The 27996-nt window shown below is 40.8% G+C and overlaps 1 protein-coding gene across 2 annotated transcripts in view; it reads left to right on the top strand.

The window, feature by feature from the left end:
* Positions 1-9771: 9771 nt before the first annotated feature.
* The window catches only part of Syt14 (synaptotagmin 14), a 168129-nt gene continuing 149904 nt past the window's right edge, over positions 9772-27996 (top strand). For both annotated transcript variants that reach the window (XM_075989516.1, XM_075989515.1), the window contains exons 1-2: positions 9772-9970; positions 23883-23930. In XM_075989516.1, the coding sequence (XP_075845631.1) occupies positions 9958-9970; positions 23883-23930 (61 nt within the window). In that variant the 5' untranslated portion in view covers positions 9772-9957. The remainder of the gene's footprint in view (positions 9971-23882; positions 23931-27996) is intronic.

Raw genomic sequence — 27996 nt, 5'->3', positions numbered from 1 at the left:
CCCTGGTAACCGACACTCTCCAGCTTGGTCCCCCTCTCCCAAGTTCCTAGAATGTCCCCTAAAAATACCCCTACCTGGGTACCTGATCTTATAGAGGAGACTACAGACATTTAAGCCATAAGGCTGGGTAAATTGCGGTTCTGCAATTATTGTAACCCAAGTCTCTGAGTCCTTAGGACACATCACAGACCTGTAACAGGTTGTCTTCCCATGAAATAAAATGGCTTACACATTAGGGGAACAGAGTGTGAATTTATCAGCCATCCTCCAGGGCAGGGCGCATGCCCAGGAAGAGGAGCTGGCAGACATCAAAGGAACTTCGTAGTTTTTCTGTGCTACCCCATTTCCCCCTAGTTTTTTGTCTTATTTTTGTTTTTTTCTTTTCTTTGAGTTTTTTTCTTTCTTTCCTTCTTTTTTTTTTGAAAGAAAGGCAGAGAAATTTGGTGAGTAGAAAAGAGAGGAGGACATGGGAGGACTAGGGGAGGGAAAGGAATATGACCAAAAATAATATTGTACAAAAAGTACTTAAATAAAAAATTTGAAGAGAATACAGAGTGTTGTGCCATGCTTTAATCCATAACAAAGACTAAATATGTAAACAAAGAGAAACTCCATATTAGAAAAAAATTATCAGGACGACACTGAGGAATATTACTGTTTGAAAGTTATTTTTCCATCTTTTTTATTTACTAATTTATTTAATATAAAAAATTAAAATTTTATGTTTATTCATGTTCTGCCTGCAGACCTGTGTGGTTGTGCCAGATCCCCTGGACCTGGAGTCACAGACACTTGTGAGCTGCCATGTGAGTGCTGGGAATTGAACCTGGGTCCTCTGGAAGAGCAGACTGTGCTCTTAACTGCTGAGCCATCTCCCCAGCCACTTCTTTACTATAATTTCAACAACTATTTTATCTGATTGTTGTGGAGGTATCCACATTAAAGCTAATATGAAGAGTCCATGATATCTCAGGATTTTATAATTCATTCATTCTCTCAGCAAAAATATATTGAGGGTTGGAGAGATTCAAGACCTACCACTCAAGCCTGACAGCCTGAGTTTGGATCCCTGAAAGTCATGTAAAAGCCAGACCATGTGGCATGTGTCTGTAACCCCAGAAAGCATCAGGAGAGACACTGCTTCAAACAAGGTAGAGTTGAGGACCATCGCTCCAGATTGTTCTCAGAACGCCACACACACTGGCATGTATGTACCCCACTACATACACATGTATTCCCACATAGGCACATAACAAATATTAAAATATATTATTTTTAATGACTTAGAAATGATGTATCTATGTTTGTGTGTACCTGTGGATTTGCATATGTGAGTTTGTATGTGTGTGAGTACTGGTGTTAGATCCCCTCACGCTGGAGTTACAGGAGGTTGTGAGTTGCCTGATGTAGGTGCTGGGAATCAATCTCCAGTCTTTTTTGCAAGAGCAGTAAATGCTCTTAACTATTGAGCCATCTCTCCAGCCCCCAAGTATCTATTTTTATATAAAGAATAATGGTTCACATTTTTTGTGTTGGATACAAACAACAAGCTCTTATTGCTTTTTTATGACCTTCATGGGGTGAGGCCCACACACGGTAGTTACATAAGCCAAAGAGAAAGGAATGACTGTTCCATAATAACAGATAATAATTTTTCTCATCTAACAATTTATTTTAGGCATAGAATTCAATTTCCTTTCTATACATATGCTCTTGGGGGCTTCTAAAACTTGCTGTGTTAGGTGGCTACATTTACCGTGGGTGACATATTTATATTATTTTTAAAGGTTGATGGTACATTTTTTTGGCCTTTCAGTGAAAATCATTATATAAATGTCACTTGTCATTATCATAGAAACATTCAGCTGTGGGGAAAAATCTTTAAATATCCTGCCTAGAACAAGATAATGTACTTTGTTATGAATAAGAACATTTAGCTGCTGGATCCTATATCCTACTAAGCATGTGTTTCTTGATCACTTTGTGTTAAATTGGTCTAGGTCTGTTCATGCTTCCATGCTGACAGGATAGACCATGCTGGGCTACTGTTCTCTCTAAAAGCTGCAGTGTGGAGACCAGGGGTTGTGGCTGAGCGCCGAGCACTTGCTTTGCCCATATAAAACTTGGGGTTCTGTCACCAGCACTGGAAAACAAACTGAAGGACAGACAGACAGACAAACCTGCAGTGTTCTGCTCTGCTGTTACCCAACAGCAATAACTTCTTTGAGCAATGAGAACATTGTAACCAAGATTATACAGGAATAACACCCTGTTTACAGAGGAAAAGGAAGAGCAGTGTAGGTGGTCCTTCTGTCTGCATAAAAGACTTGGAAGATGGAACAGAAGGGAGTGGAGGGTGGCAAGTAAGCTTTCTGAGCTAGTTCATCTTTCTCTGGTGGAGCCTGTGTGTTGCCGCCACAGCTATGCTTGGCTGGAAGCAAGACTCTCATTTTCAACTGAGCATAATGTCCAAATCTATAATCTCATCGTTCAGGAGGCTGAGGCAGAAGGATTGAGCATTTGAGACTAGCCGGGGTTCATTCGTGGGTTCCAGGCTGTTCTTAGCTGCCTCAAAACAAAACAAAAAACTCACTGGAAAAACTACCACTTTATCTATATTAATTTTAAAATGTTCCATGTTTGGTTTTGGTTATTACTGTCCATATAATGGTGACAATTCTCAACAAAAACACTTTGTGGAGGCAACAGAAGTGAAGAAATAATTATTCTAATATTTCCTTTCTTTCTATCCCAATCTTTACCTCCACACAGCATTCATCCCTGGGTACTAGGTCACCAGGTAGCACTGCCACACACGGGAAATCATTACTGCTCTCTTCCTGCCAATTCCACCTAAATAACTGTTGGTAGCCTGTCTGAATGCTAGCATGCCACTGATGTTGCTTTGTGGTTGTATTGTAGATAAAGTGCACATTAACCATGGTGGCTAGTCTTGATTGGTAACCTGACTGGATCAGGAATCCACGAAGAGATACACTTCCGAATGTGTCTGTGAAGGGTTTTACAAAAAAGAATAACACACTGTAGTGGGCAGATCTTCCCACAGAAGATGCAGCCCCTTTCAAAAGATGGTCCGGATATGAAGAGGACTGAGGAAAAATTGTTGCCTGTCTGTTTGTCCATCTTCCTGAGAGAGCACATCCGTCTCTGCGGCATCAACCTCCATGTCTCTGGCCTTCCAAAGTGGGCTAAATATCAGAGACTCTCCAAGAACTTTCCAGACTTTTGGCAACAAGTTGGGACTGCTGAGGTATCCAGCTCTGTGAGCTGAGCAGTTCTGGGCTTCTCAACTTCCATAGTGCACAAACAACAACCCCTATCCTATCAGCCAATCTAATGAAGCCTCTTTAATTAATTATCTATCTATCTATCTATCTATCTATCTATCTATCTATCTATCTATCATCTATCTGTCAATCCACAGATAGATAGACATATACACAATTCTATCTGTTCTGTTCTTCTATAGAACCTTGACCAACATACTATTTATTTGTGTTTTTTCATTTAAATTAAATAAAACTAATTTTTTTATTTGTCCCTGCTACATTTCAGGTGTTCATTCACATATGACTCCTGGCTACTCTGTGGCTACAAGTATAAGATATTTTCATTGTCATAGATAATTCTTTTGGCTATCTCTGCTCTAAGGAAACCTCTATGAAGTATGCTGAGAGGAAAGTTCTTGGAAAAGTGTGAAAGTCACATGTGTTGGGATGGATGTCTTAACACTGACCTTCTTAGGCACCATTTAAGCCTTTTCTTTCTGGTAGCTCTCTTCTTAGAGAGTTCAACAATATGAGTCACATGGGCTTATCCAGAATGCATATGAAATCCCCCCCCCCAGGTCTACACAATTTCTAATTGGTCTTGATAAAAACTCGGAGACAGATGGGGTAAATGTCAAAAGATCAGAGAAGTAAAGAGTCAGCCACTAGAGAGACTTCTTGCTTCTACCAAATCCTCTGACTGAAGAGGGTTATCCTGTCTCTCTGAATTCTCAGACTGAATGGAACTGAGTTCCTGTCTCCTCCTGCCTTATATTCCTCTCTTTGCTCAGTCGTATACTTCCTGTTTCTACCTTCCTAGTTCTGAGATTAAAGGCTTGAGATCCTAAATGGTGGTGTCAAGTGTGTAAACTCTGTTTCTCTTTTAGACTGTTTAAATCTCCTGTAGCTCAGTGTGACCTTGAACTCCTGATCTTTCCCATTTCCACCCCCCAAGTGCTGGGATTAAAGGTGTGTGCCACCACTGCCTGGCCTCTGTGGTTAACTAGTGGCTAGCTCCTCTGATCTTCAGGCAAGCTTTATTTGTTAGAGCACAAACAAAATATCACCACACACAGACTCATGTGTTGTACATTTAGTGCCCAGCTCAGTGGGACTATCTTGGGAGGTTCTGAGAACTTCAGGCAGTGAGATATAGTTGGAAGAAGTAGGTAACTGGAGACAGGTCCTTAATGGTATTTTGTCCCTGGTCCCTTCCTGTTTGTGTCTCTGCTTCTTGTGTGTTACAAGTGGAGAAACTCTTCACCCTGAAGTTCTGGGACCAACTATCTACAGGTTGAATACTTTGAATTCTTGAACCAAAATAAAACTATGTTTTCTTGATTCTGTCAGCTATTTTATTCATGGTCATCTTTAAAAAGGGCCTAATACAGGTGTAACGTCTATTCTCACACTTCCATGACCATAGAGGCCCTACTCTGGAACATGAACATTTAATAATCGGTCTCCTGACTGGTCTGGAACAGGGCAGCCCACTTAAGTTGAAGTAACAACTACCTACTTATTTGGAGGAATTTATGGTCTTGGGACCCAGAAAATTGGCTAAACTTACATGTGGTAAATCTCTCCATCTCTCTTTTTCAGCCACAGAGAGGCAGTTAATGTGTGGTGGTCCACCAACATGAAGCCCACACACAGACAGAAGTCAAGAGTGGAGGTGTGGAGTCCTAACGACAGCATCTGGGCTCCTAAGTCTGACCAATATGCTGCTCGGTCATGTTTCCATTCCTACCTATTTAAGGTTAACTTTCCATTTTCTTTAAGCTTGTTCAAGTAGAGCTATTCTCATTCACAACCAAAACAATGGCAAATAATCCAGAATTATTTAACAGAACATTCTGTTAAAGCATATGGTTTCAGATTGGCAAATAAATATCAAGTATGTAACATAAATACAATCAAAATAACCAAGTCATATTGATAAAGCTCTGATAATTATTTTCATTTATAAGAGATGATTTTAAAATGAACATGAGTGGCAATATTACTTTGTAAGGATGAATTTACTGTTTTTTTTTACTTTATGAAGCATCGGGAGAGAAAGACAATGTTATTAGGATTAATAACTAATATTATAACTGTTTCCATGGTATTATAATCCAAGAAGCAAAAGAGCTAGTAGTTTTTACTTGACTTTTTACTGGGATTTTACTCATCTCAGATGGCTGCAATTGCTAAAAAAGCTTAGTTTAAAAATGTCCCCCTCAGGGATGGCGAGATGGCTTAGTCACTAAGAGCACTTGCTGCTCTTCCAGAGGCTCAAAGTGTGGCTCCCAGCACCCAGATCAGGCGGCTCATAATTGTCTGTAATTTCACCTCCCGGGGATCATGGTACCTCTGGCCTCTGAGGCCACCTGCATCCACGTGCACAAACCCACATACAGACACACACGCACACCTAGGCATGATTAAAAATAAAATCATAAATATTTAAAAAGCCTTCTTCTTGCAGAGCCAGCCTTAAAAGCTCTGAAAAGCGTTGTGATATGAGTTACATCCTTCCACATGTGTCTGCATGTTATCACATGTAGTCTTTACTTCTGTATGTGTAATTTACAATTTTTTTGCTTCAGTTGAGTAATTTATATAAACAGAGATTCCAGCTTAAAATGGGTTGTTTCTTAAAAGGTTGCTGGGAGCTTTTGTATTTGGAGCATGTTTTTCCACCAAGATTATATTGCTGTGAACAGGGATTGTTTGGCACATAGAACTTTTTTTAATATACGTTGGATCATTTTTCACTTCCATTTGATTTGGCCTTTCTCCATGTTTAATCTTTAATTTTCTATCAATATTTCAATGAAACTTCATGGTGTTACTGGAAATTTAAAGTATTATCTTGAATATTTTTATGGAAAGACTGGTTAAAAATTGCAGTACCAACACATCTTTATTTCAGAGTCACAAGGAGAGAAATCACTTCAGCTTCCTTCAACTCTACTCTTGATCTTACTTTCTGTTTCCACAACACATGATGAAAAACTGCTTGGGTGATTTGTTTTAATTCATTATAAAGAGCAAAGAATTAAAAATAAAGAAGCAAGCCAGGGAGTGGTGGCTCACGCCTTTAATCCCAGCACTGGGAGTCAGAAGCAGGGGGGATCTCTGAGTTCAAGGCTAGACTGATCTATAGAGAGAGTGCCAGGACAGTCAGGGCTAAGAGAAACCCAGCCTTATCAAACAAAATAAACAAACAAAAATTAAAATAAAGATAGAGAAGCTCATAAAAAGTCCAAGTGTATTAAAGTATATAGTCTAAATATTTTGGAGGTACGCAGTTGAGATTAAAAATAACTATTGTCTTTAGGCAAGACATATAATTCAATGTAAAACTTTCAATTAAAAATAATACTTGTTGAAATTAGAACCATTGAGCATGTCACATACTTTTTTTTTTGTTAAGTCTTAGTCTATTTTCTGTGCTATAGCCAAACACCTGAGGCTGAGTAATTTATAAAGAAAATGGTTTCATTTGGCTCATGGGTTCTGAGGGTTGGAGAGTTTAAGCTTCACTGGTCACATCTGGTGAGGACCTGATGTTGTATCTCGTGGTGGGACAGTGAGAGGAGTCAGTCCTAAGGAGACATTTCCTCAGGATAACCAACGATCTGAGCCAGGTCAGGAGGAACTAGCTTACACCTCTAAGAAGGCTCCACCCTTCTGGCCAAACACCATTCAAGGTCCCAGCCTCACAATAGCGTTCTGTAGGTAATTAAAATTTCAGCTGCCTTTGGTGGGGACAAAGCACATCCAAGTAGCCACAATCTTCAGTCAGCTCAGGAGGTGCATGGAATGTTGGGCAGAAGTGAAGTAATAAATATGGTCTTTCCTTTTCTTTTTTTCCTTTTTTTCAGACAGGGTTTCTCTGTAGCCCTGGCTGTCCTGGAACTCACCCTGTAGGCCAGGTTGGCCCAAACTCAGAACTCTGCCTGCCTCTGCCTCCCAAGTGTTGGGATTAAAAACATGTGCCACCACTACCCGGCTGGTATTTTCTAATAGCTATCTCAGAAGGCTTTTTTTTCTCTCTTTTTTTTTCTAAATAAAGGGTCTTTAAAAATTTAATTTTTTGTGTGTATTGGTCTTTTGCCTGCATGCATGTCTGTGTGAAGGTCAGATCTTGGAGTTACAGACAGTTGTGAGGTGCCGTGTGGGTGCTGGGAATTGAACCCCAGTCCTTTGGAAGGACGCCAGTGCTCTTAACCACTGAGCCATCTCTCCAGGCCTCTATCTTGGAAGTTTTACAACTAGTATTTGATAATGTTGGTAGAGGAAATTATGAGTTTAGACTGAGGGGAAAATGTTAGTAGTGAGTGGCTTTGGCTCGAGTTTAACACACACATGCACTTCCTGAGAAACCTGTGGTGAGAAAACAGGCTTTATGCAGATTCACATAACTTTGGCGATAAAGTAATTACTAAGGTTTTTGACTTTAACATGAGATTCTTGAAAAAGCTAAGCTGCCAGAAACCAGGACCCAAGGGTATGGTTTCAAGTTTGGTGTCCTGAAGGTCAAGTCTGTGTTAATCACAATTTCCTCAAGAAAATGTCGTTAATTAAAGCTGTTTTATTTGGATTTATGATTCATCTTCCGGGGTGTGGGGAGAGGGAGAGGAGAGGGAGGGAAAGAGCTCACTCCTAGACTAACGTATAACAATTCTTGTTTATAGACAGATGTTTTGGTGTGCATGTGTGTTTCCGTGCATACGTGCTCATGTCTGTGTAGGTGCGTGCATATGTGTGTGTAAGATGGACACATTGAGCATTTTCTTCAGCCACTTTTTATCTTATCTGTTTTATGGATATGGATGTTTTGCTCAAATGTGTATATATGTATGCATGCCTGGTGCTCATGGAGTCTGGAAGAGGGCACCAGATCCCCTGGAACTGGAGTTACTGGAACTGGAGTTACTGGAACTGGAGTTGTGAGCCTCATCCATCTTAGTTTTTGAGATAGGCTTTCTCATGGAATTTGGAGTTCATCACCTAGTCTACGCTGGCTTGCCATCAAACCCTAAGGATCTACTAGGTTAGCAGGCATGCTCTGTGTGTGTGTGTGTGTGTGTGTGTGTGTGTGTGTGTGTGTGTGTGTTGGGGATTGAACTCAAGTTCTCATGCTTCTGCAACAAACACTTAACCAACTGATCCATCTCTCCAACCCTTACCGCTAGCCCTCAGCACAATGCCTGGGATCAATAGAGATTCGCTGAAGTAGTCAAAACATTAAGGAATAGGGCCAGGCAAATGTCTCAGAGGGTAGCCGTGTTTGTCACCCATCCTGTCTGACAGTATGAGTTTGATCCCTGGAGCCCACTTCATGGGGTGGTGAGAACACACTTCTGCAAGCTGTCCTGTGACCTTCACGTGCGTGCCTCACCCCAGCAAATAATAAGTGTTGTAAAAAATGTTAAAGAATGAATGTCTGTGGAGCATAAACTGGCTGAGGGAGAGGTTATATAAAAGCAATGAAAGACATTTTCTGCTCTAGATTACAGTCCAACCTCACTTACATAATAAGTGGAAAATATGTTCTTTGTGTCAATCCTTAATATAGCCACCTGCTCTAGGAGTGAGCATTTTCTCCACAAGGGAGAACCGCTAAGCCCTTATCCCTTATTGCTGCTTTATCCGGGCCCTTAAAGTACCAGATGAAGTGGGAAGTCTTGCAAAGTGGCTGAACTGAAGTGAAAATTAGGTAGCTAGCTGTTGGTTGTTCAGAGTTGGCCTTTGCCTGTTTGCAGGCTCATGGACTTGCACACTTAAAAATATGTGTGTGACAAGCTTATCAGGCCCTTTGTTAAGATGTCTGTCCAACACCTACATTTGTGTGGCTTCAAATGTGTGTTTGCCGTGTGGACAAATGCCAATTCGTACTTCCAAGGGGGCAAGAGCTCCTGGAATTGAGTCTCATCAAGAATGAGGCTGGAGAGAGAGAGAGAGGGAAGGAGGGAGGGAGGGAGAGAAGAAGGGACGGAGACCGTCCTCTTTTCGGTGTGTTGTGCCAAGAAGCCGTCTCTACTTGAAAGCAAAGATCGGAGGTGAGTGTTCAGACAAAACAAAACCGAAGAGACTTTGTCTGGGCGGGAATCGCGCCCAAGTCCAGTGCCGGGAGCTGTCCGTGGTCCTGACCGCCTTGCGTGGCTCTCGCCGAGCCAAGCTGGACGGAGGTTGGCGACAAGGGTGAGGCTGACTGCTGCACCTGTTGGGAATCCGGGCCTGAGACCCTAGCCAGGGGCTGGGGGCGAGCCGGGGCCAGGGTCGGAGGCGTGGCCTGTGCAGGGTGGGCGGGGTTGGGTAAGGGAGGTGGGCGGGGTTGTGGGACTTCGGGGGCGGGGCCTGAGGTGGGAGTGGGTGAAGGCCCGGTTGTGGGTCAAGCTTCGGTTCCTGAGAGGGGCGGGGCCTAGAGGGCCCCAGGGGGCGGGGCGGTGTCACGTGCCGACGGTGCGCATCTGGAGAAGGTTCCGCTTCCTGCGCTGCTGGCTCTGGAGCTGCGACCCCACCCCACCGCCCCGCCCCGGCTCCCCGAGGCCCAGCAGCCCGGCCCCGGGGCTCGGTCCCGCCCCTCTCGCCAGAGGCCTTGGCGCGCCCTCCTCCCGCACCCCGCACCCCCCGCGCTCTCCGTGCTGTTGGTGCGGTCCATGGCGAGCGCATCATGGCGATCGAAGGTAAGTGGAGGCCAAGCGAGGCGTGGAGGAGTCCACCCGGCGGACGAGCGCAGGGCCTGGGTGGGAGGCCGAGGCGCCGGTTGTGGGTCCGGGCCGTGAGGGAGGCGACGGATGCGGGACACCGGCCTAGGCGCGGCTTGCGGTCCTGGCGGGCACTGGCCTACGCGATGGAGGCGCTGAGGTGCTGAGGGACTGAGGAGGCTCAGGTATTAAGGCGTTGAGATGCTGGGATGCTGAGGTGTGGAGGTTCTGAGGTGGCGTTGGGACTCACCTCTGACAGAAGGACTGGGGGACCCGCTCAAGGTGCTGCTCCCGCCGGTACCCAGCCCGCGCTCTGGGCTGGTGGCATTCGCTCTATCCCCTTCCCCTTCTGTTGACGGGTATGGGGACCAGGACATCCGTGCGAGGTTAATCTGACCCTCAAAATTGTTTGTCTCCGGGGAGGAGTAAATGCCTTTTTGACAAACGCACCTAGAAGACTTCAATAGAAATGTTTCAATAGCACCTTAATTCGAATTAAGTTCCTGCATAAGGTTGGTGGCACTAATAATGTGTGTTTTGCCCTTATTTTGAGAACATGGGGCTGGAGTGGCGTGTAATTTGCCTTGGTTTTTAAAGAGGATATTTTGCAGTTAGTATCACACAGGTAGGAGAGTGTCCACAGAATTTGGTTTCCCATTTCAGATGAGCGCAGTGTAGAAAGATTTCCAAAACTTCCCTCTGGGACGTGTACATGCATGTGCAGGGTACCAATAGCTGAATCATTACTCGTCTACATTTAATGTGTTCTTCCTGAGTAATTCCCCGAGGTGACTGGTCTCTGGTAGTATACACACCCGGGACACAGCCATCGAACTGCAGAATTGATTTAGCTGTGTGTTGTGTGTTTACTTCATTTTAGAGATTAAGAACAGGGCACATTGACATGCTCTCAGGTACGTGCCTTTGCTAAGATGATGGAGAACACAGTCTGTCTGTAGCCTTTGATATTCCTGTTAGTCAGAACAGCATGTCCAACGCTGTTTCTTCTCTGTGTAGTTTACTAGAGCTGGAAAGTCAGGGAGCAGGATCCACTGGTGGGTGTAGAATGCTCTATTTTGCCAACAACTTTGTGGAAGGATTTCTTGTAAAGTCATAAAAATAAAATTTTATGCAGAAAATGAAGGATTGGCCCAAATAGGTTCAAATATGATCTCATAACTTGTAACTTCTTGATGTCCAGTTTTTCTTCATGCATGCATACCTTCCTCTGGCAGTTAAATATTACAACATTTTTGCTCTGTCTTTTTTTAATCTTTAAATAATAAGATTTTCTAAAGATACTCTGTATGTTTTTTGGTGCTAGGCTATACCCCCCCCCCCCAGCCTGTTCTTAAACCTATACATTTGTTTCAGGTTTTCATGATATAAATACCAACACTTAGGCCTTCTCTAATTTGGCAAGGAAACTGTAGTTAATACATTTCAAGTAAAGGTATCAGGTTAAGCCAGTCTCACTATGCCTCTTAGCACGTGCTAAAATACATTCTGTTTCTATACTCCATCCTTAATTTCTTCACCTCTTAGTAGAATCTTATTTACTCAGTATGATAATACCATAAGCCAATGTTTCTTTAAAGACCTGCTTGGTAGACATACCCCTAACTAATAAAGAACGATACAGTTATGTAGTAGAAATAACTTATTATAAGAGGAAGGTTTTAAACAGAGAAGGAAATCAGTACTTTAGTATAAGACTCAAAGGTGGTGAGACCACTGAACACAGCTACTAAGAGCACGCCTGACTGCCACAAACATCCATTCTTCAGTTCACACCAAGGACTGCAGATAAAACGAGAGATAAAGACTGTGTTGAGGTTGAATCGGAAGTTAGAATCCTGAGGGTAATTCATTCAACATTTTTCCTTATGAAGTAGTTCTTAAAACATCCAATTCATTCACCTGCTAATTCAATGAATGTTTAATGAATACACAATGTTCTGAAGTAGACTTTGTGGGATCTTCCCTGTTAGAGTTTATGTTCTGGGGAGACAGATAATTATAAGTGTATGGTTATGTTATAGTGTGTATACCAAGAAATAAATTATAAATGCTTCCTTTGTATAAAAACATCCAATGGTGTTGATTTCAAAACTAATTTTGAGGTAATAAGTGTTATATCTTTAAGGTCTTTATATTTGGCCTGAAGTTTTGTATTTCCAAGTCTGTTATTCAGCAAGTTTGGTCTAACTCCTTCCTAGTTTTTCTTTCTTAAGCAATACTTAAAATATACTCTTTGTGTGTGTGTGTGTGTGTGTGTGTGTGTGTGTGTGTGTGAGACACCCCTTCCATTTGCAGACAAGAACTGTATGCTCCTTTGTTTTAAAATTTGAAATACAGCCGGGCGGTGGTGGCTCACGCCTTTAATCCCAGCACTAGGGAGGCAGAGGCAGGCGGATCTCTGTGAGTTCGAGGCCAGCCTGGTCTACAAGAGCGAGTTCCAGGACAGGAACCAAAAAGCTACGGAGAAACCCTGTCTCAAAAAATCCAAAAAAAAAAAATTGAAATACAGTGATGGAAAATTTCATTTTACTTGTTATCGAAGCTATTATAGCCTTACTTGTACTTAATTCTCTGAATGCAGCTTAATGTTAGAATAACCTTTTGTGTAACTTCTTGTTAACTCAAATGAGCTTGTATTCAACCAAAACTATGGACTGTTTTACTTGGGTTCCTCACTCTAGCTGTGTCTTCAGCCCTTTATGTAACTAAATTGTGTTGTGACTTGAGAATAGGTGTTGTAGCAGGGAGGCGTGCTTTTAATAGTTCTGTTCAGTGGGTTAGCCTTGAGTTTAGGACCAACAGCTATTTGGATTTCCTCCTCTGAATAAAACTCTTTGTTTTATAGTCCCAAATTATCTGTAAGCAACCATCTCCTCCTTTATCAGTCAGAGGTATGCCTACCAAGAGGTCTTCATAGAAAGTTAGGTTGATGGTAACACCGTATTGAGCAAAGAAAATTCTACTGAGAGGTGAGGAAGTTAACTCTTAAGTGGAAGTACACTTAAAATACTTTCTTTTCTTTTTCTTTTTTTGTTTTTTTTCTAGACAGGGTTTCTCTGTGGTTTTGGAGCCTGTCCTGGAACTAGCTCTTGTAGACCAGGCTGGTCTCGAACTCACAGAGATCCACCTGCCTCTGCCTCCCAAGTGCTGGGATTAAAGGCGTGTGCCACCACCGCCCGGCTTTAAAATACTTTCTTTAGTATGATTTTATGTGTATAGGTGTTTTGGCTGCATGTGTATTGGCATACCATGTGGGGGCCTGGTGCCCATAAGGTTAGAAAAAGGGCATCAGATTGCCTGGAACTGGAGTTACAGACAGTCATAGCAATCATGGACGTGCTGGGAACCACACCCAGGTTTTCTGGAAGAGCGGCTGGTGATCTTAATTGCTAAGTCATTTCTTCAGCTCTGCAAGTACACTTTCTAAAAAGCGTTTTCCCAATGGACAGCTTATAGGTCCTAGCTGTCTGGCAGTTCAGGTTGTGATCATCCTGACATGCGTTGGCTGCCCAGGACATGGACTTCTCAGGTATTGCTATCAACCCACCTTTGTTGACTATTTTTCCTTTCTTTTGTTCCATGATTTATTTATTTTTATTTTATGTGCATTGGTGTTTTGCCTGCGTGCGTGTGTCTGTGTGTGTGTCTGTCAGATTACCTGGAGGAGGAGTTACAGACACTTGTAAGCTGCCATGTGGGTGCTGGGAATTGAACCCAGCTCCTCTGGAACAACAGCTAGTGTTCTCAACTGCTAAGCTATTGCTTGTTCGCTATTTTCTAATTTTGGAGTTTTCTCCTGACTACTTAGTTTTTTCTTTGTGTTTCTGTTTCAACTCTATTGCTATTATCTAGTTTATTCAAACTTCATATATTGAACAATTTTAACATCTGTAGTCCAACTATAAATTCAAAGAGGATAGTCTTTTTCAAAAAGCACCTGAAATCCTATGTTCTCAGTCCACATTTCTTGAATTATTTTATGGAATTCTGTACGTAGTCTTCATATTACATCCACTGTTTTGATGCCTGTCTCTAGCAGAATTTTTCTGTAGTAGATAGTTATCTTCACTCACATTTTAAAGTAGTAGGTAGAGATCCTCACTTGGATGTACCAAAGCAATCCAAAATGTCCACCTTACAACATCCAGAATGACCTTAAGTTGTAATCTATTCCTCATACTTTCCATACCTCCTTACTTTGTGCAGATTCACTGGCTGAATGACATTCAAGCTAGAAACCTGGATATTAACTCCATCGTATAATTCACTAAATCCTTTCACGCCTGTATCTTTTTTTTTTTGGTTTTTCGAGACAGGGTTTCTCTGTGGCTTTGGAGCCTATCCTGGAACTAGCTCTTGTAGACCAGGCTGGTCTCGAACTCACAGAGATCCGCCTGCCTTTCACGCCTGTATCTTAAATACATTTATTTTACTTAGTGTTTATATTTTTGCTCATATACTTATTGAAAAATGATTTACCATCACTCAAGAGGCAGAGACAGGTGAATCTCTGAGTTCAAGGCCAGTTTGGTCTACAGAGTTAGTTTCAGGACACCCAAGGATGTTACTTAGTGAAACCCTATCTTGAAAAACCATAAAAAAAAATCCAACAAAAAAACCCACACAACAACCAACCCCCCCCAAAATCCAAGTCCCTGCAGAAAGAAATGATTTGTTTATTTTCTTTTTTAAAATTTATTTTTCCATTCAAAAATCTACACTTCCTCCCCTCCTCCCATTCCCCTCCCGCTCCCCCACTCACCCTTCTCCCTCCCTCTCCCTCAAGAGAGGGCAGGGAACCCTGCCCTGTGGGAAGTCCACCCCCCCCCCCTCATCCAGGCCTAGGAAGCTTTGCATCCAAATAGACTAGGGTCCCAAAAAGCCAGTACATGCAGTAGAAACAAGTCCCAGTTGCCTTTATCAATGGCTTCGCAGTCAGCCCCCATTTTCAGCCACATTCAGAGAGTCCAGTTTGATCACATGCTCATTTAGTCCTGGTCCAGCTGGATTTGGTGAGCTCCCATTAGAACAGGCACACTGTCTCAGTGGGTGGACCAACCCCTCACAGTCCAGACTTCTTTGCTCATCTTTTCCCTCCTTCTGCTCTTCAATTGGACCTTGGGGGCTCAGTCCAGTGCTCTGAGGAGGGACTTTATCTCTATCTCCATCTGTAGCCAGACGAAGATTCTATGGTGATATTCGAGATAATCATCAGTGTGATAGTGGGGCAAGGCCAGTTCAGGCACCCTCTACTCTGCTGCCCAAGGACCTAGCTGGGGACATCCCTGTGGACACCTGGGATCCCCTCTAGAGCCAAGTTTCTTGCCAACCCTAAAATGGCTCCCTTAATGTAGGTATCTTCTTCCTTGCTCCTATATCTGCCCTTCCTCCATCTCCACACTCCCACTCCCCCAAGCACTCTCCAGCCTTTCCCTTTTCCCTTCTCTCTCCCCCTCTCCCCTGCCCCCACCCCATCCCACCCCCATGCTCCCAACTTTTTCCTGGTAATCTTGTTTGCTTCCAACTTCCAAGAGGATCTATATATGCTTTTCTTTGAGTTCACCTTGTTATTTGGCTTCTCTAGGTTTGTGAACTTTAGGCTTAATGTCCTTTGTTTATTTTATTTTCTTAACATTTTTTTTCTCCCCAGTTTACATTTTTGAGATTACATATAATGAAGACTGTTTTCATTTCTTGGCTGCCCATACCTAAATAATTTCACAGAAACTATATTAATTACAACATTGTTTGGCCAATGGCTTAGGCGTAATTCTAGCTAGCTTTTACATCTTAAATTAACCTATTTCTATTAGTCTATGTATTGCCCTGTGGCTGTGGTGTTACCTCATTTTCTACATGTCTTGTTTCCTTGGCAGCTGGCTTACTTCTGTTTGACTCTGCCTACTCTCTCTCTATATCTCCGTTCGGGTTTCCCTGCATGGCTTTACTCTGCTAAGCCATTGGCCAAAGCAGGTTCTTTATTAACCAATGGTAATAAAACACAGTCACAGCATACAGAGGGGAAAAACACATCAATTATACACCCCCGCCACATACACCCTTAGTAATACCTTACTTGAACCTAATAAATTGAAACCTTTGATTTATTATTTCTTTTTTTAATTTTTAATTTAGTTTATTTACTACATAGTTATATTTGAACATTTGCCATGTAAAACTAAACATTCCTATTAAAATACAGACAGTTACAAATAATGATAAATGAGTAATATAAGGACATAGTTAATGTTTAAATTTCTATTTTGCTGACACAGTGTAACATTAATAATATTCAATAATATTTTTTTGTCTGATTGTTTGTTTTTATTTCATACATTTTTAATTAAAACATAAATATATCCCTTTCTTTCTTCCGGTTCCTCCCTGCACACCCTCCCTCCAATTCCTCCCATGTCCCCCAACTCCCAATTTGATAGCCTTTTCTTCCCCAATTATTCTGTTAAATATAGTTTGCATATATGTAAAAAATATATAAATACAGCCTTCTGAGTCTGTTTTTGTTGTGTGTGTATATGATTTTAGAACTGACCAGTTTATACTGGACAATCAACTAAGGGACTCATCCCTGGGAGAGACTAATTCTTCCTCTCTCTCAGTAGTCATCAGTTACAGAAATAGTGATAATATAGCAAGGTGTTATTTATTAACAAGCTTTTAAAAGCCATACATATATTCAGAACAAATTTCTTATTTTCATGATTTTTAGGACCATGGTAGACTAAATCTTCAAAGTAGTATTTTGAGCTCACCATGAGATAAATATTAATGAAATATTAAATTATTTTCATTGTACCTTACTATACAACAATGCATATTTATAGTTTTAAAAAATTTATCTGGCATAGCCAACACAGAAGGATTTTGTTTTATTTTCAATTAATAGACTATGCTATGTCTGAGCACATACTTGGTAGGGATTTACTGTGCTGTGTTAGTAGCTTTCTACTAGTTTAAAATATTAAATAAAACTAAAATCTACAGAGTAGTCCAGTGACTGGAAAAGTGGACTAATTTGCCAGTAAATTTAATTTTATAAGGAAAAATTGTATTTAGAAAAATTATTAATTAAATACATAGGGATTTATGTAGGTCAAATGAGAGATACTATGTTTTTTTTTTTTTTTTCTGGTTTTTCGAGACAGGGTTTCTCTGTGGTTTTGGAGCCTGTCCTGGAACTAGCTCTTGTAGACCAGGCTGGTCTCGAACTCACAAAGATCCGCCTGCCTCTGCCTCCCAAGTGATGGGATTAAAGGCGTGCGCCACCACCGCCCGGCGAGAGATACTATGTTGAGCAAGCTTTTGTTTCTCCATTTTTCAAATTTAGCATATGGGTATGTGGGAGAGAGGAGAAGAGGAAGGAGCAGGAGATCGAGCAAGCACCCCTGTGGGCAGAGGCCGGGTTACCATAGTTCTTCCAGTCCGTGCCTGCGTCTGGACATCTGCGTCCGCTGCAGGCTCTGGTGACGGCGCTCTCCTTGTCAGGCCAGCGCTGCTGTGCTTTAGATGCTGAGCCGTCTGGTTGCCCTGACACACCATTGCTATCAAAATAGACTGGGCTGTTCGTGTGATGCTGTGGTAGTGGTGAGTATGTTCCCAAAGTTAGGCTGGGAGCTGAGTGTAGAAAGGCCTTGACTGTTCAGATTGTTTTAATTCTACTGTAATTGTATAGCAGTGGTGCCAGTTTAGGAGGTAACTTTTAGAAGTTTGGAGGCCTACTGGTTTCCCTTTAAGAAAAAAAATTTAAAGTATAGCATGTATGAGGGACTAACATTCATTTTGGGATTTTTACACAAGCTGGTTTTTGAAGTCCAGTGAAAATGGGTGCTGAAAAGAGAAGGAAACCATTCAGGAGTCTTCTCTGTTTCCTAAGCCTAAACGCTGACATTCTCTTTGAACTTCATGACTTTGGATTCCAGTCATCGACACCCACTTCTTCCTCTTACGGCAGACAAACCTGCTGTGCTGTGTCATTCTTTTTCCTATTAGTTGTGTACTTGGTTTTGGAAGTTTTCAAAACTATATTGATCTGCCTGCAGCAGGCATTCCCATTTAGCAGAATGAGCATGCAACATGAAAGCTATTTTTGTCCTGGGACTATTATCACCACTTTATAATAACTACGTTTCTTCACCGTAACTCCCATATAAACAAACACAGGTTTGTAGAAGCCGTGCTAGATGATGCTGACGTTAGAAGTGAAGCCTTGCTCAGCCCAGAAAGCATGATCGTTTATAACACTGTGCTTTTAAAATTAGAGACCCAAACTAGGAATTGGCTTAAATTGGAGACTAATCTAAAAATACTTATACAAGTTGGAGGTCTAAATAGGTTAAGGTGATTTGGGGCAGTTGGCAGCATAAACAAAAAATGTTTAAAGTCTTTTCCTTATGTACAGTAAGTAGAAGAATTTACAGAAGAACTTAAAGGTTGTGACTACTTTCATGGATGAAGTCCAGGGAAAAAAGTTTTTAGATGAGATGAAGCATAAGACACTAGGTTTTCAGTGTCTGACCATGGAAAAACATTAGTGAAGCTTGTATGTGGAGGTGACCCAAGCCAGCGGTCAGAATCCAATAAAGTGAATTGTAAGGAAAACTCTTACAGGAGCTGAACCGTAGGTTTAATTCTCTCTTTGACACCTGCATGCACTCTGGTGCATTTTCCCTTCTGTGAAGTAGGGAAGTAGGTAATCTGTAATGATTTTTCTCCCCCTCACAAAAGTATCCAAGTTACTTATGAGGCATGTTCCCAGCTGTGTGTCCATTCATACAAACACATGAAGGTACATAATCAACATGCGTGTGCCCCACACCGTCTATTATCTCTCCCCTTGCTGCCACCATAGAGGACTGGACAGTCTCTCTTGTTCCTCCTGGAGCTGCCCAAGGAGAACTGTGCTGATGACTGACAGGTCACCTGGTGCTCTGAATCCCAGGCAGCTAAGATCATTTCAAGACCAGTGCTGTATTACCGCTAAAGACAGTTCTTAAATGAAGTTCGCTTTATATAAATTACCTTAAAGCACTCAAAAGCAAATTCATAATATTCCTATTTTTGTACTAATGAAAATGTCCATTTTAACTTCTTAATTAACTTCATTGATTGTTAGCTACAATATTTGAATTTTTTAAAACACTAATTAGCAGTCTTGGGAAACTTTAACCATTAGGGTTCTGCTTTATTTGTTCTGTAAAATAATGGGTTAGCTGGGTTTATTTACAAATTCTAGTCTGTTATGTTAGTTATGTGATTGGTGTAGGAGCTCCTTCTGTTTGTGTGTTGCTTTCACTGGATAATGAATAAAGAAACTGCCTTGGCCTAGTTGATAGGGCGGAACTTAGGTAGGTGGAGGGGACAGAACTGAATGCTGGGAAGAAGGGCAGTCAGAGATGCCATGGATCTTCTGTCTGAGACGGACACTGGTTAGAATCTTGCCAGTAAGCCACAGTCACGTGGCGATACACAGATTAATGGAAATGGGTTAAACTGATATGTAATAGTTAGCTAATAAGAAGCTAAAGCTAACGACCAAGCAGTGTTTTAGTTAATACAGTTTCTGTGTGGTTATTTCGGGTGTAAGCTAGCTGGGTGGACGGGACAGAACTAGGGCCTTGCAACATGTGATTTTTTTCATTAAGTGCTTTGACAGATTGACAGTGGTCAGTTAACTAAGTTTAAGATGTAGAAATTATTTGACTAGCTTTAAAAACTGAAGTTCTTTTATTTAGTATAGATAAAGAAAATACTTATCAAAGATAGGGGCAGATGAGAGATGGTTCACTGGGTAAGGGTGCTTGTTGCCATGCTGAATTTCCAGAGCCCACACGGTGGCATGAGAGTAGCCACTCTCACATGATGTCCTCTGACTTTCACAAGTGTCCTGTGCCAAGCATGCACATTCATGGACACACACACAATAAACAAACAAACAAACAAGTAAATAAATAAGACTATTTATCTCTCTCTATATATTAAAGTTAGTTTTTCTAGTCATTCCACAGGGTTTTGTTGTTATTGTTAATACTAAGTAAAACCTGCTGTTACACTCAGGACTAGATGCATGAAATAAAACAACCAATTTATATTAAATATGTGGAGAGTTTAGTTGTAAGGATTTAGTTTTATTGATTTATTTTGAAATAATGTGGAGAGAGAGAGAGAGAGAGAGAGAGAGAGAGAGAGAGAGAGAGAGAGAGAGAGAGAGAATTTGAATGTAGTTACAGGAACCCAGACATGGGTCCCAGGAACTGAATTTTGGCAAGAACGGTATGTGTTTTAACCTCCTGAGCTGTCTCTCCAGTCCAAGAGAATCTTGCTTTAGTAATAGATGTTAAGAGGCGCACTCTGCTTCCATGAGTAAAGCATGTGACTAAAACTTAAGTTACAAATGTTGACATCTAGAGGATGCGGCTTAATTATTGTATAGGAAAAATAGTTCAACTAACTATGAAAACATCATAGGCGTCAATATAAATTATGGTTATTATTATCACATGGTTTTTCTAGTATCTTGAAAATAGTTCATTAAATTGAGTGAATACCTACTCCTTTGGCTAATGTCTTTCTTCTCAATTTTAAAAGATGCATTTGCAGCTGAATTTCTTTCTAGCTCTTTAGCAAGTAGTCTGTTGTAGTTCCTTGGTAATATTACAGTTAGTACTATATTTGACAGTGGAGTTTTGCTCAATAATAATTCTTTTTTCAGCTTTAGCTTTTGTGTTTAGTGTTTCCCCAGCTAAACCTGTATTCCTGATGCTTTGTATTATTGTTATTGATCCAGAAAGCAGAGACGTTTTTACAACCAAATTAGACTGTAGATCTAACCTACTTTGGTGATAGAAATACTGTTTTCTAGTTTTTTTTTTTTGCTTCTTACATGATCCACTTTTAAAAATGAATATCACTTTTTATTTCTCACATAATTACTGTAGGAATTCTGTTTCTTGAAACTGAACTGTTCATAATAAGCTTCTATAATGAACTAAAATGCTTGCATAATTTAGTATTATTATGTAAAAATTAAGTAATTCATAGGTATAGTTGATAAGGTTAAACATACAGAGAATACTACAAAATTTTATTGAGCTTACATTAGAGTAGTGGCATTATGTTTTTGAGAGAAAGAAATACATATTTATAAGAGTAATCAGTATATTTATGAGCTATGATGTGTTTTTATATGTACAAAATTGTAGAATATTAAATCAAGACATGTCTGCCACTTTTCCTACTTACTCTTTGTGGTGAGAACATTTAAAACCTGTCTCGTCAGTTTTTAAGACTATGATAAATTGTCATAAAACCATCATACCATTCAGTAGGTCACTGAAACACATTCCTCCAATGGGGTTTAATTTGTCTTCTGTGTCTGGCTTTTTTTCTCTCAGATTAGTGTTTTTACCACTTGTCTCTATTGTTGCAAATATCCAAGTAGTTTTTGTAGAGACTATAGCATTCCATCGTGTGTGCATCCCACAAAGGTACACCCAGCGGTTCTGGGTGTGTAGCCAGGAGAAAGGTGTGCATATGTGTATTAAAGAGACATACTTTAAATGGCCTATAGCAAAATTAATATAAACTCAAACTCGAGCCAGTCCAAATGTTTATGAACTAAAGTTTATGTATAACTATATACAGTCTTGTGCATATATTTATGTATATTTAAACACAGTAGAATTTTATACAGCAATGAAAATGAATGAATCACAAGTAACATTGGGCTGATTTAACAAATATATTGAAAATAATGAGAGTTAAAAATGTCTACTATTTTATAAGCTTCCTGTTAGAAATCAGGAGAGTATTCTTTGTGTAAATTTGGGGGCAGTTTTTGTGAAGATGAGTTGACCTCAGAGTTGGTGGCTACCTGCTGTGTCTGCTGTGGTTTGCTGTGACTGGAGACACGTTCTATGATAACTGAGTGCGTGGGGCTTTATACATGTGTGCGCTCTCCTGTATTTATACATGTGTGCGCTCTCCTGTATTTATACATGTGTGTGCTCTCCTGTATTTATACATGTGTGTGCCCTCCTGTATTTGTACGTGTGTGCTCTCCTGTATTTATACATGTGTGTGCCGTCCTGTATTTATACATGTGTGCTCTCCTGTATTTATACATGTGTGCTCTCCTGTATTTATACATGTGTGCGCTCTCCTGTATTTATACATGTGTGCGCTCTCCTGTATTTATATGTGTGTGCTCTCCTGTATTTGTACGTGTGTGCTCTCCTGTATTTATACATGTTTGCCCTCCTGTATTAATACATGTGTGCCCTCTCCTGTATTTATACATGTGTGTGCCGTCCTGTATTTATACATGTGTGCGCTCTCCTGTATTTATACATGTGTGCGCTCTCCTGTATTTATACATGTGTGCACCCTCCTGTATTAATACATGTGTGCGCTCTCCTGTATTTATACATGTGTGTGCTCTCTTGTATTTATACATGTGTGTGCTCTCCTGTATTTATACATGTGTGCTCTCCTGTATTTATACATGTGTGCTCTCCTGTATTTATACATGTGTGCGCTCTCCTGTATTTATACATGTGTGCGCTCTCCTGTATTTATATGTGTGTGCTCTCCTGTATTTGTACGTGTGTGCTCTCCTGTATTTATACATGTTTGCCCTCCTGTATTAATACATGTGTGCCCTCTCCTGTATTTATACATGTGTGTGCCGTCCTGTATTTATACATGTGTGCGCTCTCCTGTATTTATACATGTGTGCGCTCTCCTGTATTTATACATGTGTGCACCCTCCTGTATTAATACATGTGTGCGCTCTCCTGTATTTATACATGTGTGTGCTCTCTTGTATTTATACATGTGTGTGCTCTCCTGTATTTATACATGTGTGCGCTCTCCTATATTTATACATGTGTGTGCTCTCCTGTATTTATACATGTGTGCCCTCCTGTATTTATACATGTGTGCGCCCTCCTGTATTTATACATGTGTGTGCCGTCCTGTATTTATACATGTGTGCGCTCTCCTGTATTTATACATGTGTGCGCTCTCCTGTATTTATACATGTGTGTGCTCTCCTGTATTTATACATGTGTGTGCCGTCCTGTATTTATACATGTGTGCGCCCTCCTGTATTAATACATGTGTGTGCTCTCCTGTATTTATACATGTGTGTGCTCTCCTGTATTTATACATGTGTGTGCTCTCCTGTATTTATACGTGTGTGCTCTCCTGTATTTATACATTATACATGTGTGTGCTCTCCTGTATTTATACGTGTGTGCTCTCCTGTATTTTTGTTTTCCTGACCACCATGTTGGAAAATGAGATTGGGGGGAAATGTTTTCCAAAGATATAACAGTTTTTTTTGCGGGGGGGGGATGGGGCTATATTGTTATTATGTTTTTATACTGTTATCTATTGTTTGTCTTCTTACAAATTTATGAGAGTGGGTAGCTACACTTCTCTTTATCCCTTATGTGGTAATATAACTGGTGCATCTACAGGGTTGACAGTTAAAGTAACGGCCCATGTATGCCAGGGCTCGAATACAAAGTGGGTCTTTCCTTTCTGTGCTTCTTTCCAGGTGATAGGAAGGGGATAGGAGATGGTGATGCAGTCTCTCCTTTCCAGAAGGTTTCCAGCTGGAATAACCTACCAAATGAGGAAGTGTCATCTTTCCACAAATAAAGCCTTCATTTCTGGATTTTTCAGAAAAATTCAGGCTGTAATATTTAGTTTCATTAACCTTCAAGAAAATAATTAGGGAGCTTTTTCCTAAGATCATTTTTAGGTACCTATTTGGCGTGGTTCTTTTTTAACAGTAAAATTTAGGACATTGTCTGCATTTTTGTTGCTAATAAACTTTTTTTTTTAATAGGTGGAGAGAGAACTTGTGGAGTACATGAACTCATCTGTATTAGAAAAGGTAGGCCAATGCTCTGCATGGATGTCTAAGTACTAAGTGAACACTTTCTAGGATATAGTACATTTTAGTATGATAATTTGGCTACATAATGATGGAGGAAGGTCATTGGTTAAATAAAAAGAAACTGCTTGGCTCTCATTGGTTAGAAGATAGGTGGGAGGAGTAAACAGAACAGAACGCTGGGAGGAAGAGGAAGTGAGCCCAGGCAACAGCCCTCTACGCAACCAGGGAAGGAGTCTAGTCGCCTGCGGAGCAGGAAGTGAAGAGAGAGAGGAGAGGGAAGTGGCTGCTTTTTTAAAGGGAGAGAGACCACGCCCCAATGGGCTGGTATCTCAGCGGCTATTGGCTGGAGGAGTGGGAGGACCTCCCGCAACAACATAAGGCATGAATTTAAGAGATATCAGTACTCACTGCATTATGGATTTGAGCACACCCGGAGTCCATGTTGATTATTACGTGACTACTGAGGGTTGCATATTTTCTTTTCTTGAACTAATAAAGTCTGGTTTATTTTCTTTTATTTCTTTATTTTTTTCTGTCCCCTTCCAGAATCTGGGTACTGGGTGAATATGGGCCTCTAGTTGGCTTCTGATCTGTTACTGTACCCTATTAGAGTAATGTGAATGGTTGGTTGAAATTCAAATTGGGAAGATATACAAAGCCCAGACAACCACGTGGCACCAACAACTGCCTCTGCTTCCTTTAGAAGGAGCCACTTGGCAGCTAGGTAGCTCAGCAAGCCAGCCAAGGAAAGGTAATTCAGGTATTTGGGTGGGAAGGCAAGGAACCTGGTGTTCTCTAGGTTTTAAGGAACTTGGCTCTGGGCACTGTGAAAAGAGGAGACCTGGAGAAAGGGCAAGAGGGAGGGAAAAACCTTCATTCCCTGACCGTTCCTGCTGGGGTCTCAGCAAAGAACATGTCTTTCTTTTCTCTCCGCAACTGAGCTGGCACTCCTGAGTTTGGCCAGAAGCCCAAAGCCCACCCTGACCTTTCACCTTGAAGAGGTTAGAGCAGTGTCTGTGAGATATGGTATAGCTGACACGCCAGCGAAATGTCAGCTATTTTCAGTCTTGACAGCTCTGGAAAATCCTTAGGTACTCTGGAATTGGAAAAAAATTTTTTTAAACCTTCTTGGGTGAATCCATGTGATTATCACTATGTGGTTATGCTAATTAATTTATGGGTTAGTTATGCTAATTAATTTATGCCTGTAGTGCTGTCATTTAAAGGCAATCTATTTTCTTCGTTAATATGTAGGTTATTGTATCTTTCCTCTAGATATCTACTAGAAAGGGAGAAATTGAAGTCAGTTTTCTGGATTTGTACATCTTAAAAAAATAGTGAGGATCAAATTTATATATTTTTATGTAAATTATCTTGTGATATATTTTATTTATTTTGTGCTTCAAATTATTATTATTTTTTTTTTTTGGTTTTTCGAGACAGGGTTTCTCTGTGGCTTTGGAGCCTGTCCTGGAACTCGCTCTGTAGACCAGGCTGGTCTCGAACTCACAGAGATCCACCTGCCTCTGCCTCCCGAGTGCTGGGATTAAAGGCGTGCTCCACCATCGCCCGGCGCTTCAAATTATTTTAATTCTATTGAGAGTTTTAGTAATTTTATAGTGATTATTATCTTGTCCCAGTAAACTTATTGAAATTGTTTTACTTGAGGGTCAGCAAACGTTGCTATACAGATCATTCGGAATCATAGTCAAAAGCCTGAGAAACAATTCAGTTGGAATCAAAAGCAACTTCAGCAGTGCTCAGGTGAAGATAGTTGGCAGGAAATTGAGTGGGGACACTGGGGAGAGGTGGTCAGGACAGCTGGTGATCTTAATAGACCACGTACCCTGGCTGAATGTTCCTCCTCTTAGCTAGGGTTGTTGCTCACATTACTTTGTATTTAACCAGCCTTTCTACTTTTCTTTGTGCTATGGAATCTTCATTCTGTGATTATTTATGTACTTTTGAGATTGGATCTTAGGTGGCTCAGGGTAGCTTTGAATTCACTGTGTAACAGAGAAAGATTTTTGAGCTCCTGATCTTCTACACCCACTGGCCAATTGTTAGGATTACAGGTGTGTGCTGGTGCCGTGCCTGATTTTACACATTGCTGATGTTGAGCCCAGGGCTTCACATGTGCTAAGCAAGTACTCTACTACTGAGCTACTTTAGCCCAGTTAACATTTAAAAAAATTATTCACACTGTAATCACTTTATGAAAAAAATGTTTAGATCTTTATTTCCTCAGCATTTAATGGTATTCTATTCTGATGTTTCATAAATGTTTAAGCATTTAAGACTGAAGGCTAATACTTCCTCATTTTAAGCTAGACTACATAGACCAGAGCATATGAAGGTTATACAAACTAAAATCATAGTAATTAGTGCCAGTTATTCTGATAAGATGACACCAAATCAGCCCTCCCTTTGTTTTCTTGAGGTAGCTGTTCATATATCCCATGCTGGCCTTCAACTTACTGGGTGTCTGAGGCCGGCATTAAATTTCTGAAACTTCTGCCTCCACCTCACAGTGCTGGGATGTCAAGAAGGTGCCCCCATGCTATGCTCAGTGGTGAATTTCTCTTTCTTTGTGCATTCTGTCTCCTGCTGGATGCTCTCTGTCTGCAGCACAGACTGTATGAGAGTATAGCGCTTGACTAACTTCACCGTCTTCCCTTCTGTGGTTTCTATCTAGTTGGCCTATTTTGAATGTTCCTTGAAGAAAGTCAACATGGATGGCCTTTAAGTTCTTGCTCTTTTTCTAACTTCTGGATATTTTTATTTGATGTCAATAGAATAGCAGACTGACTCATCTAAAAGACTGTCTTAATTCTTAAGTGAGCCTTCACCTTCTAGTGAAGCCCTTCTCATCTCAGCTCTGAGTAGCACTCGCTGCTTGCTTAGGTCCTAACTTAGGAATCTTCCCGTATTCCAGTCAGTCTCTTGTCTCCCACTTGTGCTGTGCGGTTGTCAGTGTACTCTAGTGCATTTTTAGCCCACCCCCCCCATCCTGTTGTCGTCATTGTAGTCTTGAATATTTCCTTTTGCTTAGCCCACTAGAGTAGTTTTCTTTTTCTTATTTACATGCTTACCTTGTTGTGGTAAGCATCAGTGATTTTTAAAAATGTAAATTATACTATATCACTTTAATGGTTGGAATTGTTCTGTGGATTTCCAGTGTACCTGGAATAAAATCAAAGTGTTTCACTCAATTCACAAAGAAGCAACTTTGAGTTCAGAATGTCAACTACATATCATCAGCTCAGAGGTATAAACCATTTCTATACAAGTGTGTATGAGAGCTTACTACTGGAGAGCTGTGGGTAGGGAGACTCAGAAGAGGAATATTGCTTTTAAGTTTAAAAGCTTATGATAATATACCTGTTAGAAATTGCAAACTTACCTTCCTTGTATATGTTTGTCTTAGTTATTTATTGTTATGGTGATAAATTATGCTTGGCAAAAGCAGCTTCAGGGAAACGTGCTTATTTTGGTTCACAGTTCCATGTGCAGTCTGTCATGGCTAGGCAGTCACTGTGGCAGGAGCTTGAGACAGCTGGTCACGTTGTATGTGCAGTCAGAAAATAGGAGAGGAATGATGTCTCAGCCAGCTTGCTCCTTTCTATGCAACTCAAGACCCAAGCTTAAGGAATGGTGGTACCCACTATTAGCGTGGGTCTTCCTACATCTGATAACCTAGTCAAGATAATCTTCCATAGATCTGTCCAGAGACTGAACTAAATAAACCTGGGGTCCATTCCTGCTGTGTAGGAGCCCTGCTTGCTTACTTTCTCTTAAATTCCCACTTTTCAACCTATAATAAAGTATTTTTAACCTCAAAATAGATTAAAAAATTATCCTAATAGGTGTGTGTATGTGTGTGTGTGTGTGTAGTCTTACATCCTTGCTGATTCCATATCCTGTCAAGTTGACAGTGAACAATAATCATATTGTTCACAATATGCTTTTGTGTTTCTACCAGAAACGTATGAACTCCTTGCTCTATCAGCAGTGTCTTTTGGAGATTTTTGTTGTTATTGCTGCTGTTGATCTGATGGTAGAA

This window comes from Microtus pennsylvanicus, chromosome 10 (genome assembly GCF_037038515.1).
Source record: "Microtus pennsylvanicus isolate mMicPen1 chromosome 10, mMicPen1.hap1, whole genome shotgun sequence".
Lineage (NCBI taxonomy): Eukaryota > Metazoa > Chordata > Mammalia > Rodentia > Cricetidae > Microtus > Microtus pennsylvanicus.
Note: the sequence above shows the minus strand (reverse complement) of the source record. Positions and strands in the feature narration are given on the sequence as shown.